This window comes from Taeniopygia guttata, chromosome 1 (genome assembly GCF_048771995.1).
Source record: "Taeniopygia guttata chromosome 1, bTaeGut7.mat, whole genome shotgun sequence".
Classification (NCBI taxonomy): domain Eukaryota; kingdom Metazoa; phylum Chordata; class Aves; order Passeriformes; family Estrildidae; genus Taeniopygia; species Taeniopygia guttata.
The window spans coordinates 115,410,607-115,427,468 of NC_133024.1; the positions used below are offsets into that span (position 1 = coordinate 115,410,607).

At 53.5% G+C, this 16,862-nt stretch overlaps 1 protein-coding gene across 3 annotated transcripts in view; it reads left to right on the plus strand.

The window, feature by feature from the left end:
• Positions 1 to 240: 240 nt before the first annotated feature.
• Positions 241 to 16,862, plus strand: part of NUP98 (nucleoporin 98 and 96 precursor) — a 34,935-nt gene continuing 18,313 nt past the window's right edge. The window contains exons 1-15 of one of the 3 annotated variants that reach the window (XM_030284675.4): positions 241 to 804; positions 4,153 to 4,256; positions 4,646 to 4,747; positions 4,919 to 5,098; positions 5,807 to 5,946; positions 7,422 to 7,529; positions 8,110 to 8,293; positions 9,128 to 9,291; positions 9,985 to 10,122; positions 10,691 to 10,778; positions 13,074 to 13,166; positions 13,524 to 13,664; positions 14,490 to 14,623; positions 15,320 to 15,507; positions 16,362 to 16,478. In XM_030284675.4, the coding sequence (XP_030140535.4) occupies positions 4,184 to 4,256; positions 4,646 to 4,747; positions 4,919 to 5,098; positions 5,807 to 5,946; positions 7,422 to 7,529; positions 8,110 to 8,293; positions 9,128 to 9,291; positions 9,985 to 10,122; positions 10,691 to 10,778; positions 13,074 to 13,166; positions 13,524 to 13,664; positions 14,490 to 14,623; positions 15,320 to 15,507; positions 16,362 to 16,478 (1,850 nt within the window). In that variant the 5' untranslated portion in view covers positions 241 to 804; positions 4,153 to 4,183. Of the gene's footprint in view, positions 805 to 911; positions 1,088 to 1,816; positions 2,107 to 4,152; positions 4,257 to 4,645; positions 4,748 to 4,918; positions 5,099 to 5,806; positions 5,947 to 7,421; positions 7,530 to 8,109; positions 8,294 to 9,127; positions 9,292 to 9,984; positions 10,123 to 10,690; positions 10,779 to 13,073; positions 13,167 to 13,523; positions 13,665 to 14,489; positions 14,624 to 15,319; positions 15,508 to 16,361; positions 16,479 to 16,862 lie in introns of those variants that run through there. The other 2 variants (XM_072936340.1, XM_032751637.3) reach the window with 2 other exon arrangements.

Sequence of the window (16,862 nt, forward strand, 5' to 3'; positions counted from 1 at the left end):
GTCCCGCCCCCTCCCCAACGCCCCGGATGTCGGGGTGGTGCCGCGACTCGGGCCGTTCTGGACCCTTCCGCGGCGCCAAGCCCCGCCCCCTCCGCCCGTTCGGCCAATGGGCGCTCAGTGCGCGGCGCCCCTTCGCCCAATCAGCGCTGAGCTCAGGGAGCGAGCGGGGGGACGCGCGGCCAATGGGAGGCGGCAGCGCGGCGGGCGGGGCGGGGCCGAGGCGGCGCGCGGGGCAGGCCGGGAGTGCGCGCGCGGGCTGTGACGCAGCTGCGGCCCCGTGAGGCGGCGGCGGCACCGCGGGCCCGACCCGGCCCGGCCCGGCCCGGCCGCTCCGAGCGCCGCTCCCACACCGGGCCCGACCCGGCCCGGCCCGGCCCGGCCGCTCCGAGCGCCGCTCCCACACCGGCACCGCGGGCCCGACCCGGCCCGGCCCGGCCCGGCCGCTCCGAGCGCCGCTCCCGCACCGGGCCCGACCCGGCCCGGCCCGGCCCGGCCGCTCCGAGCGCCGCTCCCGCACCGGGCCCGACCCGGCCCGGCCGCTCCGAGCGCCGCTCCCACACCGGGCCCGACCCGGCCCGGCCCGGCCCGGCCGCTCCGAGCGCCGCTCCCACACCGGCACCGCGGGCCCGGCCCGGCCCGGCCGCTCCGAGCGCCGCTCCCACACCGGGCCCGGCCTGACCCGGCCCGGCCGCTCCGAGCGCCGCTCCCACACCGGCACCGGCCCGGCCCGGCCGCTCCGAGCGCCGCTCCCGCACCCGCGGCGGCACCGCGGGCCCGACCCGACCGCCCTGCCCGGCACCTGCGGTGAGCACCGGGCCCGGCCGCCCTGCGCTCCCGGCGTGGCTGCGGCGCCGCTGCCAGGCCTTTTGTGCCGGGAGACCGGGTGGTCGCGGAGGGGGAGGCCCCGGGACGGAGGAAGGGCCGGAGGGAGGCGGGAAGGCCGAGAGCGGGTGGGATTTGTCGGTGGCCCGGCCCCAGTTATCTCCGGAATACCTGCCCGCTTTTGGGGATTTTTTGGCCGTCCCGGTGCAGGTCCAGTTGGAGATTCCGGGTGTTTTCCACGCGGGATTCGCGGCGCTGGATGCGGGTAACGGCCCGGCTGTCTCCGGGGCCGGGAGTTATTTACTGTCGTGTTAATAAGCTGTAGTTTAAAGTTAGGTTGCTTACATGTGACTGGAAGTTGTGTCGATGACGTGAGTTTCCTTGGGTGGTTTTAGGGAGATTGTGTGGTGTTGCTGTTAAACTTCAATCAGAGCCTTTTGCCGCAAGGGTCCCTCCTCAGCTGGGGCTGCAGGGAGTGGGAGATGGATGTTGTGTAAAACCCACGAGTTTTGCTAATTCTGGTCCAGCTTCTGAGTTCACAGAATTCCCAAATCCTGGGGCTGGAAAAGCCCTCCCAGCCCAGGGAGTCCCAGCTGTGCCCATGCCCACCTTGTCCCCAGCCCAGAGCACTCAGTGCCACCTCCAGGGGACACCTGCAGGGATGGGCACTCCAAAGCTCCCTGGGCAGCCCCTGCCAGGGCCTGAGCCCCCTTTCCATGGGGAAATTGCTGCTGCTGTCCCAGCTGAGCCTGCCCTGGCCCAGCCTGGGGCCGTTCCCTCTCCTCCTGTCCCTGTTCCCTGGAGCAGAGCCCGACCCCCCGGCTGTCCCCTCCTGGCAGGAGCTGTGCAGAGCCACAAGGTCCCCCTGAGCCTCCTTTTCTCCAGGCTCAGCCCCTTCCCAGCTCCCTCAGGAATTCTCCAGCCCCTTCCCAGCTCCCTCAGGGATTCTCCAGCCCCTTCCCAGCTCCCTGCCCTGGACATGCTCCAGCCCCTCCAGGTCTGTCCTGCAGGAGCAGAAGTGGACACAGGTTTTGAGGTGCAGGGAAGGAGGGGTGGCTTTGAAGTAGAACAAAATTCATGCTGGGGGAGGTGGAAATATTTCCATAACATGCTTTTTCTTAGAAAATGATTTTTTAGTTCTCTTCTTAGGTAGAGTTTGGCGTTTAGTGATTTCAGGAGGATGTGAGAGCAGTGACTTAGAAAAGAGGAACCACAGAAAATGAGTGGCTTGTGAGTTTGCAGATAAGGCTGAGAGTCACAACACCGGACAGCTGGAAAGTGCAGGTGATTTTTATCTGGCCTGAAAGGGAGACTTGCACTGGGACAAGGGGAGATGGTTGAAAATATTCCACAGGAATGGAGAGGTGTGTTTGGGAGCAGGTCCTGGTGGAGAGGGAGGTGGGGGGATCAGTCTGGAGTAAAGGATGTGCAGGGTGGACTTTTCCACTCTCTCAGCTCCCTGACAGGTCAGCTTGGACAGCAGCAGCAATTTCCCCATGGAAAGGGTGCTCAGGCCCTGGCAGGGGCTGCCCAGGGAGCTTTGGAGTGCCCATCCCTGCAGGTGTCCCCTGGAGGTGGCACTGAGTGCTCTGGGCTGGGGACAAGGTGGGCATGGGCACAGCTGGGACTCCTTGGCTGGGAGGGCTTTTCCAGCCCCAGGGATCCCATGGGAGAAGGTGAGGAGGGCTCAGGGTGCAGTGTTACCCTGTGCCAGAGGAGCTCTCCCACGAGCTCCTCTCAGCTTGGGGAGCTCTGAGAGTTTGTCAAGGCAGCTTTTCCTGGCTTTTACCAGGATCCTTTCACTGAAATTCCTCTTCCTGTCACAAATGAAGCCTCTAAGGATTTGTCTGTGAATGTGTGGAGACCTTTAACACTCCAAAATTGTGCTGTGTGTCTGCTGGAGTAGTTGGAGGTGACACTAAAAATCAGATTTTTAATTCTCCTGCCAGGGGGGTGTGGGGTGGGGCGGGGCGGGTTGTTGTGGGCTGATTTAGTCTCCAGCTGTGCAGGGATGGCTGTGGCTGCTCCTGCTCTGGATTTGGCCATTCCCAGAAAGCACTGTTGGTGTTAGGGAAGCAAACCCTTCAGTTTCAAGGATGAAAAGAGGGATGTAGAGCTTTCCCTGGGGCAGGCTGGGCTGGGCAGTGCCCAGTCCCTAAAGGGCAGTATGGCTTTAACAGGAATTGTTGGCTTTGGGAATATTCCTGGTGTGGGCCATCCTTGAATTACTGATGTTCTTAATTCTGCAGTGCTGTGTGTGGCCATTGCTGCCAGGGGGTACCTGGGAATGTTGGGGAATTCCTGCATTTCCTGCTGAATTTGGAGGGAGGGTGGGTAATACTAGCATTGTTTTGGTTAATGGGACATTATTTTAAGAATGCATATTTTTTCTGGTTAGTAGTGTAATTTTCTTCTGGCTAATATGGCTTTTCATGGATCATTACACCCGTTATTTTTGGTTAACAAGACATTTTTGGGGATAATACTGGCTTTTTTTAACTTTGACTTTTTCTTGCTAATATGGCTTTTTTTGGATCAGCATGGCATTTTGTTTTTTCTAGTCCTAGCTTTTTTTTGTTGCTAGTACTGCTGTTTTGGTGGTAATCTGAACATTATTTGGGGTAGTACTGGCTTTTTTTGTTAATCTGGGATGTTTTTGGCTAATCTGGGCCTTTCAGTGGCGAAGCTGCAGGAAAAAATGCCACAGTTCCCTGCCGGTGTGCCCGAGGAGCTGTGGGGATTGTGCTGGGTTTGTTGACAAACTCAGAGAGCTGGAGCAGAGTTTGTAGCTGTTTGTGCTGGGGAGGAGGCTGGGGAGAGCCAGCAGGGAACGTGCTGTGAATAAACCGTGGGAGCTGGAGAGGGAACTGGCCCAGTAAAACTCCCCTGGAACAGAACTGCTGGGGAGGGCAGAAGTGGGGAGCAGAGGGAGGCTGGATTCCCGTAATCCCTGTGCACTGCATTCCCCTCTGTCGTGCTCGAAGCAGCTGGCAAAGAGTGGAACAGGAAAACCATTCCTGGAAACCCCTGGATTGATGTGGGATCGCTGCATCCGGGGCACAGGCTGAGATGGGCAGGAACTCCAGACATAATTAAGGGTGACACCTTAATTTTAGGGACACTGATGTTTAGTGGCACCTCCTTAGCTGTGGTTTCACTGGAATGTTGGTGCCCTTGCCCCTCCTGGGGTTGTGGCAGAGTTTGGAATCACACGGTGCCATGGGGCTGGTGCTGAAGGATTCTGATGGGATTGCTGCCCTCAGCAGTGAGGGAGATGGAAAATGAGTTTGCAGGGTGAGCTTTCAATAAAACCTGAATTCTGCTTTCCAGATCTAGGAAGAAAACCTGATACATCCTGAAAATGTTTAACAAATCCTTTGGAACTCCATTCGGAGGCAGCACCGGCTTTGGGACAACTTCAACTTTTGGGCAAAGTAAGTGAAATATCCCGGGTGGTTTTTAATGAGGTGTCTTTCCCTGGAGTGCAGCTCAGAGAGTCACGTGGAGGTGGTGATCCCACGTGGGATGGAATTAGGGAGCTGCTGGATGCTCCAGCTGGCTTGGAGGAGGTTCAGGAGCCTGAGGCTTCACCCCAACCAAGGTTTCAGTTTGGGCAGACAACCGGGGCTCCGTGTCTGCTGTGGAAATTCCTTCAATGGGAAGAGTGGAAAATGCAGTGCTTAGGGGAGGCGGTGCCGCTGGGGTGTTTGGGGCTGGGACAGATCCACGGGGGGTTTGTTGGGAAGCTTGGAAGGGAGCAGTGTGTGTTCTGGGGCTGTATGGGGAGCTGCAGCCCGAGGGGCTCACCGGGCTGTGCTTGCAGATGCTGGCTTTGGGACGACCAGCGGAGGGGCCTTCGGGACCTCGGCCTTCGGCTCCAGCAACAACACGGGCAGCCTGTTCGGGAGCACGCAGACAAAGCCAGGTACTGCCGGGCTGGCTGGGGGAGGGAGGGACAGAGGGACAATCCCCAAACCAAGCAATCGCCAACACAAACAACCAAAAAACGCCCTCCCAAGCCCGGGAGAGCACGAACCTGTCACAGCTCCCAAGCAGAGGAGGCTGTGAAGGACTAACAGCCTGTTTCTGTCTGCAGGAGGGCTGTTTGGGTCCACCACGTTCAACCAACCAGCCACCTCCTCCACCAGCACTGGCTTTGGCTTTGGAACATCCACTGGCACATCCAACAGCCTCTTTGGAACCACCAGCACTGGTGGAAGCCTCTTCTCATCCCAGAGTAATGCCTTTGCCCAGAACAAACCAGCTGGTTTTGGAAGTGAGTGAAGCTGGTTCCCCTCTGCGGCTGGGTGGGAGAGCAGTGGGAGCTGCGTGTACCTGGGGGCTGGGACAGGGCTCAGGGTGGGGCTGGGGGGTTTCTCCTGGAGGATACAGTGACATTCCTGTCCCCACAGCAGCTGGGGGGGAGCTCACATGCTCCTGAATCCGTGGCTATGATTTCAGCTCTACATTTTAAAATAAATTGCCAAAGTGTTTGGCTGGAAATTTTTATCCTGAATACTGTTTTGGTGCTATTTGATTTCAGGTTTTTATCCTGTGGCAGAGCAGTTACAGTGGGTTTGTCTGTGGCAGAAGATAGGGAATGCTGTTAAACTCTTCTGTAATTTTGTGAGGCAAAAGCAACTGCTTGCAGCCCCCTCTGAACAAAGAAAAGGAGACTCACTGATTCTCTTTATAATAAAGTTTCTGGATTATTTTCTTCCTATTTATTGGGAGTAGAAGGAAACTGGCTGCTATGGTTTGTCTGGAATTTCTGAGGTGCTGATTTAAGGACACTTCTGCAGCAGAGAAGTGCATTAGCAGCACCATCAGCTTCCAGCTTTGCTGTCAGATTATTTTTCCAAGCTGTTTTTTCCATTTTCAAACTAGTTTCTAATTTGAATAAAGTATTAGGGTGTAAGTTTTTAAATACTTAATCCGGGTTTGTTTTAATACTGATGTTGTTATTTTTCTATGCTTTATTCAGACTTTGGTACGAGCACCAGCAGTGGAGGGCTCTTTGGGACCACCAACACCACTTCCAACCCCTTTGGGAGCACATCTGGCTCTCTCTTTGGCCCAACCAGCTTTACTGCTGCTCCAACTGGCACGACTATAAAATTTAATGTAAGTTCTGCTCTTTCTTCTTAGTCCAGCCCGTGCACTGGAGGAAGTATTCATTTTGCAGTTATTCAGTGGTGTCTTGGTCACTGAGGTGAAAAAATGAGTTCATGTGCAAGTGCTCTGAACCGATTGGAAAACATCCCTTCTCAAACACTGTAGAATTTCAGGCTTGCTGGGCGTAGAGCCAACGCTGAAGGAGTAAAGGAGCTCCTAAAGCTGAGCCTTCCCAGCAAGTGCTGGGAATTCAAGGTGATATGTGGCAAAAGCTGGCAGCAGTAAGGGTTAGAGACATCTTGGGATGGGTCAGAATCAGCACAGCTTTCCTGGCTCTGGCAATGGGCCCTGGAAGGAGAGGAGTGGTGTCCTGCCTCCTCTGGACGAGTCCCCTTTAAGACAGGATGCAGTAACTGCTGCAAAGTTCTGTGGCAGTTGGACCTGGAGGGTGGCCAGCAGACAGGCCTTGAGGAACTGGGCTACCTGGGGCCTGCTGGAGGAGGGACTCTGTTCCCCAAAAACTTGTTCGTGCAGATCTCATCCCTCTTCATTTTTGGACTGAGCTGATGTAAGACTGAGGCTTTGGGGGCAGAGCTGTGCTGCTGCCTGGGCTCTTGCAGTGCTGCTGATTTGTACTTCCATAGCACTGTTAAAAAGAGGGGGGATAGTGAAATTCATGCAGAGCTCCAGGATTTATGTCAGAAGCTGAGGTAAGCTGCTTTTAAAGTGAAACTGAAAGCAGAATTGCTGGGAGTTGTTTTGAGTGCTCCTGTGGGTAATTCCAATGTTGGTAATCATTAAACACACCTGGGTGAGGTCTCAGCTGTACAAATAATGATGGAATCATAAAACCATGCAACCACACAAGGCTTGGGTTGGGAGGGGCCCTTAATCCCACCCAGTGCCACCCCTGCCATGGCAGGGACACCTCCCACTGTCCCAGGCTGCTCCAGCCCCAGTGTCCAACCTGGCCTTGGGCACTGCCAGGGATCCAGGGGAATCTGGGAATTCCATCCCAGCCCTGCCCACCCTGCCAGGGAACAATTCCCAATTCCCAATCTCCCACCCAGCCCTGCCCTCTGGCAGTGGGAGCCATTCTCTGGCTCCTGTCCCTCCATCCCTGTCCCCAGTCCCTCTGCAGCTCTCCTGGAGCCCCTCCAGGCCCTGGCAGGGCTCTGAGCTCTCCCTGGAGCTTCTCCTCTCCAGGAGAGCCTCCCCAGCTCTCCCAGCCTGGCTGCAGAGGGGCTCCAGCCCTGGAGCAGCTCCATGGCCTCCTCTGCACTCACTCCTGGAACTCCACATCCTCCTGGTCATGGGCCCCAGGGCTGCAGGCTCTGCAGGTGGGGTCTTGCCCAAGCAGGGCAGTCACACAGAGCTGCAGGTCTGTACTCGGTGTAGGATTTCCCAGGATCTGCAGGGAGTTCTGGCTGTGTTCCCTCAAGTCTGGCTGGATTTTAACCTGGCCCTTCCTCCCTTCCTGGCAGCCCCCAACCGGCACCGACACCATGGTGAAGTCCGGCGTCAGCACCAACATCAACACCAAGCACCAGTGCATCACTGCCATGAAGGAGTACGAGAGCAAGTCCCTCGAGGTCAGTGCAGGGGACACAGCCTTACCTCGGGCTTTCTGGGCCACAGTTACTGTCTGTGCTCATTAATGCAAAAATATTAATGAACCGTCAGTGTCTGCATCACACATGAGAGACATTGTCAAGTAAAACAGTTCATGCAACGCCATGTTAATTGCAGGTGGGTTTAAGTGCTTAATGCAGGTCTGGAATTGCTGAAATTCCATCTTGTCAGAAGGACATGAGATCCTATTTGGAACAGCCCTGCTCTGCTGAGATAACAGCAGGATCCCAGGCAGAGCTCAGCTTTTTGATATAAACTAGTGTTCCCAAGGATTTATCCTGGGTCTTCCCTTTTGGGCTGGTTTTGGGCTGGTTTTGAACAGATAGTTTATAAAATATCTGAAAAGGCTCTGGGATGTCAAATTTAAGTCCAAACATGGGTCTAAGTTCAGGTCCTGTTTTTGGTGTCCTTATTTTTAAAAATGTGGGTGTTGCATCTTTTCTTGAGCCTTTATCATGGTGAAGATGGTGTGCTGTGTGAGTGCGGTAAGGACACTTGCCTGCCATTTCCCAGTGTAAAAAGAGCTGGATTTTGCTCTAGGAACTCCGTTTGGAAGACTACCAGGCAAATAGGAAAGGGCCCACGAATCCTGTCGGAGCAGGAGCAACTGCTGGCTTGTTTGGCTCTTCCACTGCCACGTCCAGCACAGCCACAGGACTGTTTGGCTCTTCCACTACCAATACAGGCTTCTCCTATGGACAGAATAAAACTGCTTTTGGAACCAGTAAGTACTGCCTGGCCCTGGTGTTCTGTGAGTGCATGTGCAAGTAATCTGTTGAACCATTTAGAATTCTATGCAAAATGTTGAAACACTGCTGTGAGCTCAGAGTTGTGCTGGTTGTATTGCCAGCATTCACTGGTGAAGCTCCTTGCCATAGAAATCTGTTTTCTTGGTTTCTCTTGGAAAAGTTTAAACAGCAGTTGGATTTTTATTAGGTTTTGGTGCAAACAAAAAAAAGTAAGTAGATCATGGAATCCTAGAATGGTTTGGGTTAGAAGGGGCCTTGAAGCCTACCCAGTGCCACCCCTGCCATGGCAGGGACACCTCCCACTGTCCCAGGCTGCTCCAGCTCCAGTGTCCAGCCTGGCCTTGGGCACTGCCAGGGATCCAGGGGCAGCCACAGCTGCTCTGGGCACCTGTGCCAGGGCTGCCCACCCTGCCAGGGATGGATTTTTCCTTAGGTAATGGATATTTGTGTTTGTGGAATTTGACTGGAAACAGATCCAAATCCTCCAGGCTGTAGGAAGGGAAATGGTTGTTGGATGTGCAGAGAGCACCAGGGAGCGCCTGGGGCTGGGCCAGGGCAGCTCAGGCTGGAATCAGGGAAAGGCTCTTCCCCAGAGGTGCTGGCACTGCCCAGGGAATGGGCACGGCCCCGAGGCTGCCAGAGCTGCAGGAGCCTTTGGCCAGCGCTGCCAGGGATGCCCAGGGTGGGGCTGGTGGGGTCTGGGCAGGGCAGGGTGGCACTGGGGGGTCCCTCCAGCTCAGGCTATTCTGTGACCCTTTTTCCTGTGTGGATCTGCCGGGCTGGGTCTCTGACTGCTGTTGGTGTCCCAGGTACGACCGGCTTTGGCACGGGCACCACCGGGGGGCTCTTTGGGCAGCAGTCCCAGACCACGAGTCTGTTCAACAAACCCTTCGGCCAGGCCACCACCACGCAGAACACCGGCTTCTCCTTCGGGGGCACCAGCACTCTGGGCCAGCCCAACACCAGCACCATGGTAAGAGGGGCTGGCAGCGGGCTGCAGCACTGGCATGTGCCTCATGTTCCACTACAGCGGGGTAAAAACAGGGCACGATGGAGCGAGGAGCCTCTGGCAGTCAGCTTTGTTCCCGACAATTGGAGAGCAGTCAGCTGTTCACAAATCGTGTACCCACTCAAGCAGCTGCTCTCCAGCAGCTCCTGTGCTTCCGATCATTTCCACACAGATAATGTCATTCCACTATCAACCTTCTGTGGGAATTCAAATCCTGGGCTTTCTGGTGACAAATGAGCAACATTTAGGGGCTTTTGCAACAGAAAGATTCTATGTAGTTGTAACTTGTCGTATAACTAGAGGCTTTGGCTCCAAATATCCCATGTTCTTTGTGAATTTCTTGTGGCTTCTCCCAGAAAACCCTGTGAAATGTTTCTTTTCCATCTCCCTTGCTCAAAGCAATGAGAAAATTTCAATATCCTTTAAATCCTGGAGCATAAATTTTTGGTTTGTGTTTTTTTTTTATTTCCTGTTAGTAACTAATTTCTTGGAGGAGGACTAAAGCTTCTGGAATGCTCTTCACCCCTCCTCTTCCCCCAGCACGAGGGCAAATGCAGCCTTGTTTTATTGCCTGATTTTGCCTGCTGGATCTGTTGTTGCCGGTGCTGGACGTGGAAAAGCCTGGGAGCATTACCTTAACCTGGTTCCTTTTTGTAGGGTCTCTTTGGGGTCACCCAGCCCTCGCAGCCTGGAGGCCTTTTTGGGACAGCTGCCAATACAAATGCTGGGACTGGATTTGGAACGGGAACTGGCCTTTTTGGACAAGCCAACACGGGATTTGGTGTTGGTGGTTCGGTATGTCTCTGCCTCCGTAATAAAGAGAGAAAATCAAGCAGAGCCCTCTTCCAGGGTGCTGACTGCACAGAAGCTATGTCAGCTTAGGAATTAGGATGTCTGAGATAAAAAAGTCAGGTGGTTTGCTGTAAACTGGAGGATAAACAGGTGTAGTAGAGTCATTTTTTTGAACAAATGATGTGTGGAGTGATAAAAGCAGCAGGAGATACTGAGGTTCTCAGTGCCTGGGGTGCCTCAGCACAGGGTTGGAAATACAGGTGATAAGTTGTGATGGACCAAAACCAAACTTGGTTTTTGATATTCAGTCATTTTAAAGGTTCTGGTGGAGCAAAAATCACAGGATCACTGAGACTGGAAATGTGCCTTAAAGCACCTTGAGTCTGACCCTAAGAGCTGCTTTTGGGGGACCTTGCAGGTGGCTTGGGATAACCGCACTCATGGGAGGGCGACCTGGGGGGGCTCAGCTGTGCTTGGCTTTGATTCTGCTTCCTTGCCTCAGCCAAACACCAATACAATTCCTGTGGTATCAGCATTCCAGGTTTCCAAATTCCTGTTGTTTTCCTTTCAGACCCTGTTTGGGAACAAGCCTGCTGGATTTGGAGCCACCACGACCAGCGCTCCCTCGTTCGGTACCACCACGGGTGGGGGCCTCTTCGGTAAGAAACCTGCTCTGAGTTTAGGAACCCCTACAAACCCTTCCAGTTTGGGGACAGGGAAAAGAAGTGTGGTTTCCATCATTTAAATCTGTACTGTGTGTAGCACACCATTGTGGAGAGCACATGCTGAGTACTGTAGTGTTGGAATTGTCTGGTGAGCAGTGGTCCTGGCACACAGGACTGTGCTGGGCTGTGCCTTTGCTCTTGGTGGGGGTCCCTGACTCGGGAGGTAGATGATCAAGTGCCATTGTTTCCGTGAGTTAAGGGAATTTTCAGCCTGGAATGGCCAGGAGAGCCCCTGGGATGCAGGGGAGCATTGGGAAGGGCATTCCCAGCAGGTCAGGGAGGGAATCCTCCCGCTCTGCTCAGCTCCAGGGAGGCTCATCTGGAGTGTCCCGTTCGGTTCTGGGCTCCACAGTTCAAGGAAAACCAGGAGCTGCTGGAGAGGCTCCAGGGAAGGCCAGAGAGGTGATTTGGGGTCTGGAGCATCTCTGGTGAGGAGAGGCTGTGGGAGCTGGGGTGGTCAGCCTGGAGAAGGGAAGGCTGAGAGGGGACCCGTCAATCCGTGTAAATGGTCCCTCCGTGGGCACAAATGGCCCCTCCATCCATCCATCCACATCTCCCCAGGGGTGCCAGGATGGTGCCGGTGGCAGGACAAGGAGCAGTGGCCAGGAACTAAACCACAACAGTTCCAGCCCAGCCCGAGGAAGAACTTCCTTCCCTGGAGGGGCAGAGCCCTGGAAGAGCTGCCCAGGCAGGGGCTGGAGTCTCCCTCTCTGGAGACCTCCCAAACCCCCTGGGCACCTTCCTGTGTCGCTGCTGCAGGGCCCTGCCTGGGCAGGGGTGGGCTGGTGGTCTCAGAGGTCCCTTCCAAGTGCAACCATGCTGTAATTCTGTGGTTGAAAACTCCTGAAATCAAGGATTTAGGGGTTTGTTAGGAGGCTGTGAACACCCTGTGTTAGCACAGCAGCACTGGGAGAATTGGGGTAAAACCAGTGATGCCTGGGCAGGTGTCAGGAGATGTGCACTACAGTGAAGGTGAATTGACTCAGCTCCAGTTTAGCTGGTGGCTGTTGTTGTCCTTGCTGGTGTGAAGGCCCAAGGTCCTGAGGAGCTGGTGTTGTGCTCCTGGTGGCCTCTGATGTGAGAACTGATGTTGCGTGGGTGTGACTGAGCAGGAGGAATGTGTAGGGGTGGCTGAAGGGAGTGGCAGCTTCTTTCACGGGACTCTGAAATCTCTCCTGCCTTTTTAATTCTGGATTTCAGAGCAACAAAACTGTGTCTGAGAGTGAGCAGTAGGGGGTTGGACCCTGCCATCCCTGTTCTGCAGTGCTGTTTTGTGTTGCTTACTTAAAGCAGTGGGGGCCTGCTGTGTCAGCCTGCCCATATAGACAGGGAGGAACTCAAGGGAACTGGCTGATCTTTTAGGCCCTTCCCTGTTGGAATCCTGGATGCTGAGAATTTTAAACTTCCAAATGAAGCTCTGAGCAGTTCTCAGTGCTCTGAACCAGGGCAGCACCTTGGCAGGCAGGATTTGACTGTGGTGAGCAGTCCTGGGCAAACCTCCCAGGGGTGTGAAAGTGCTTTTGAGTTCTTGTTCTGCTGCTCAGGATCTCCATGGCCCCACAGTGTGTTGGCAGTGTTTGTGGAAACCAGCCTTTGCAGTATGTGGTTTTGGTTTGCCTGCGTAGCAGTTTATAGGAGGAATGGAGCTGGATTCCAAGGAGTTGATGTACACCTGCAGTTTTTCAGTTTAATCCTGGCTTTGGGTACTAACCAAGCATGGGATGGGGTCAGCATCTGCAGTAGAACTGAGCTCATGGTGGATTTGGGGTGGCCTTGTTCCAGCTCTAGCTGTGCCCTTGAACTGTGCAGATCTGAGCTCCCACCTGCTCTGTGGTGAGGGTCAGAAAAATGTGTGTGGCATAAAAAGGATGAAATGAGGCTTGTTCCCTCCAGGCACTCAAAAAACTCCAGCATGTTTTACTCCATTACCAGATAGAACAGCATCATGTCAGCTCTGCCTTTCTGGGAAACTGAGGTTTGTAATGAACTGAAAAGCTTAAGAAGGCAGACCAACATTTTTCTGTGCTGCTTTAATGCTGTATTTATAACTAAAATGTGTTTATTGACAGTGAAGTTCCTTCTTGCTGATTAACCTGTCAGTTTAACCTGCGCTGCTGGAAACAGTGAGAAATTTGACTTTGGCAGGGCTCTTCAACCCTCTGAGGCGTATTTATTTAAATACATGGTTTTCATTTCATGTCTAATGAGCTGCTCGTTCTGTTGTTGAAGGTTTTGGTGCCAACACTGCTGGAAATAGCTTGTTTGGAAATAAGCCTGCGACTGGGACTCTGGGCACTGGACTTGGAACAGGGTTTGGAACAGGTAAGTAGTTTCCCAGCTCATTCCTGGCAGCTCCAGCCCTCAGGCTGCAGTGCTGGTCCAGCCTGAGCCTTGCCTGTAGCTGAGTTAGAAAAGGCTGGGTGGAGCATGCTTCAGCTTCAAGCCAGGATGGCTCAGGGGAGCTCCAAGGGGAGCTTCTTAGCACAGTGCCAAGTGGCCTGACAGAAACTGGGCAGCACTGGTGGGGCTGGGGAGGTGCTCTGTGCTCAGAGCCTCTGCTGCCTGCAGCGTCCATGGGCATGGAGAGCGTTTCATGCAGTCCAGTAAGGAACTGATTGTTTGTTGTGCCCGTGACCTTGTCAGTCCTGTAGTAACTGACAGCCACCTCTCGTGTCACAGCTCTGGGGGCAGGACAGACGTCCTTGTTTGGAAACACGCAGCCGAAGCTGGGGGGAACGCTGGGAACGGGGGCCTTCGGAGCCCCAGGATTCAACACATCCACGGCCACCCTGGGCTTCGGGGCCCCTCAGCCGGCTGTAGGTGAGTGTCCATCAGCCTGCTGCTTGCTGCCTTGTTCCCATGGGCCTGAAGGCAGGAGCACACCCCTCCCAAAGGGTTTGGAACCACAAAACATCTCCTCGGGCCGCTTCTGTTCTCAGTCACAGTGCAGACTGTGTGAATGACCCTTTTCCTGCTAGTTATATGGATATTTTTAAAGGAATTCCAAGTTGCTTTGTGTGCCCAATAATTACACCTATTTTAGAGCATTGTCTTGAAGATTAGTAACGTTTCCCAAATTGAATTTGGAGCAGCAAGAATAGATGTGCACAGAGAAAAGTAAGGGAAGTGCAAAGTTGGATTTTTCAGTGCTTCCAGATAGGCGAGGCCTAGAGGGCCTTTATTAACAGGAATGCTGTGCCTTTGGGACAAAAGTAAGACCCAGTTGTCTCCAGCTCTCCTGACTTCCTGCAGACCCTGACAGTAAGCTGTTCTTCTGAAAGTGTTTTTTTTGTTCTTTGGGAATGCCTGCATCCCACCCTGTTTTTGTTGGAATTATAATTAAGCTGCTTTTGGTGGCTTGAATGTTTCATGGGGTGAAGTCTTAGAGCATTTTAATAGGAATTAAGATAAAATGCTTTAAGACAGAGAGACAATATTTCGAATCCATTGCAGAGGGGACTCTAGAGCTGTATGGTTGTGGTAGCAGTAATGTCAAAATTCTGCCCTCAGCTTTTCACCCATGAGAACTCTGAATATGGTTGCACACTCTGATGGAGTAAGGAGATACTCTGGGAGCTGCTGTGTTTCTCCCTGCCCTGGTTCTGTTCCCAGAGCTCTAAAACTGAAATGCTGCTCCTTTTGTAGCTCTGACAGACCCCAACGCCTCTGCAGCCCAGCAAGCTGTCCTGCAGCAGCACCTCAACAGCCTGACCTACTCACCCTTTGGGGACTCCCCTCTCTTCAGAAACCCCATGTCAGACCCGAAGAAGAAGGAAGAGGTAAGTGCCTGTCAGCACTGAGCTCATTTTATGGGTGACAGTAGGAATTGCTTTGCTCTGTGTGCAGTCCTCACTTCAGGGCACACTGAGCAGCCAAGTAGGTTGCTCTCTGTGCTCTGCCAGTGGTGCAGTGGCTTTTTACCCTCCAGGACACAGAGGGTTTCATTTTATTCCAGTGGAAAGCTCCCTGCCCATGGCAGGGGCGTTGGAAATGCATGATCTTTTAAGGTACTTTCCAGCCCAAAGCATTCCAGGATTTCCTGCTATGGAGTTCCTGTGCTCCCAGCTGCTGATTGGGAATAAAGATGGATCGTTGTTAATGCTTGGAAAATAATTGTAGTGCTTTGCTTAGGACATTCCTAGGAGTCTCTGATAAACCTTTCCCTGTTGCTTTGTTCAAAAGATGACAAAACAAGCGCTTCCCAGGCTTTTGAGGTGATAGGGGAGGTTCTGGGTGTCTGCTGCCCCTGGGCAGATGCCAGGGGCTGGAGGTGAGCCCTGCCTGGCAGCTGGAGCCCCGGGGTGCCCATGGATCCAGGATGGTGGCTGGGGCTGTGCGTGGAGCCCCCTAACCTGGGTGCAATTACTGCTTCCCTTTACTTACCACCCCCTTTGCCTTTCAGGGGCCTGGGCTGGAGCACCCTAAAGCTCTGTCCCCGTGCCTGAGATGTCCAACTGTCCATCTTTCTGTTCCAGAGGCTGAAGCCAACCAACCCAGCAGCCCAGAAGGCCCTGACGACCCCCACCCACTACAAGCTGACCCCACGCCCCGCGACCAGAGTGCGGCCCAAGGCCCTGCAGTCGGCGGGCTCGGCCAAGTCCCAGCTCTTTGATGGGCTGGATGATGATGAGCCCTCCCTGTCCAATGGAGCCTTCATGCCAAAGTGAGCTTCTCTTTTGTCTCTGTGAGAATCCTCTGGAAACTCCTGTGTATTACCCCAAATCTCAGGATTTTGTGCCCTGGTTCAGATTGGAAGAACAATGACAAGTTGTCTGTAAGACTTCACTGGAACTGTTTTCTGTAGAGGAGGGGAAAAGGTTCAGTCTAGACTGTTAAGGCTAAATAAGCTGTAAAATGAAGTCAGCCCATGATGGGAGCAAAGCTCCTATGAAGTCATTGAGGAATTCTTACAAGGAAGGCTTGCACAGGGTAGTACTTCCTGCTCCTGAACTGGGAGCGTCAACAATACTAGGTTTGCTCATGCCCTAAGTATGGAGGCAGATTTCTGGTGGTTTTATGCCAGCTCTGGTTCTATTTCAGAGCCACAGATGTTTCTGTGAGAAATAAATAATGTATCTGCCTAAGTGAAGTTTTGGGTTCAGTTTTTAGGTACATCAGTGGCAGTCACATATAAAAGGCTTTGGAAAGGTTTGGAGTTGAGTAGAAACAAAGAGCTAAAAGATTAAGGTGACCCTGCTGTAAAATGAACCTGCATCTGTGGGCCAGACCTTCTGTGCTTCTAGAAAAGCTGATTTAGGAAACAGACTGTGGTTTGCTGAACTTGGGCTTTGAGCCGTTCACTGACTTCTGGTTTTTACACCTCTATGTAAAACAAGGCCTTGAGTAGAATTCCCAAAACAACTTTAGGATCTCTTACAGGAGACATGATATGTCTGGGGTGTGGGAACAGCTCTTAGAGCTGGTTCGTGGTCCTTGGAGCATCTGAATTAAGTATGAAATATACATGTATGCAGTGGATAGATCCAAATTTCCCTTCCTTGCTGTGTTGTGTTTTAGGAAGAGCATCAAGAAGCTGGTTCTGAAGAACCTCAGCAGCAGCAACCTGTTCTCCCCCGTGAGCCGAGAGAATGAGGACCTGGCGTCGCCGTCGGAGTACCCAGAGAATGGGGACAGGTGAGCGAGTCACCCTGCAGGGCTGTGTCCTCAGAAATGCAGACTGGTTCTGCCTGTCCCTAAATTACTGCTCTACAGCAGCCCCTTCGCAGGGATGTCACTTCACTGTTCCTTGAGAGCAGCTGACCTGCTGGGAGATGCATTTCCTCCTGCACTAACCAGTGTTCTTCCTCTGTGGGCACTGCCAGCTCACCCTACCCAAAATCTGGGTCAGAGAGCAGGGACTTTTGTTCTGGACGAGTCTCTCTTCCTTCCCTGTAACAAGAAACCAGGATATTCCTTGGGAGAAGCGCTAAACCTGACTCTGAGGGGAGAAGAACCTCTGCTGGTCAGTCCTCAGTGACGTGGGAATTACAAGGGAGCTCCACTGATCTTCATGTCTCA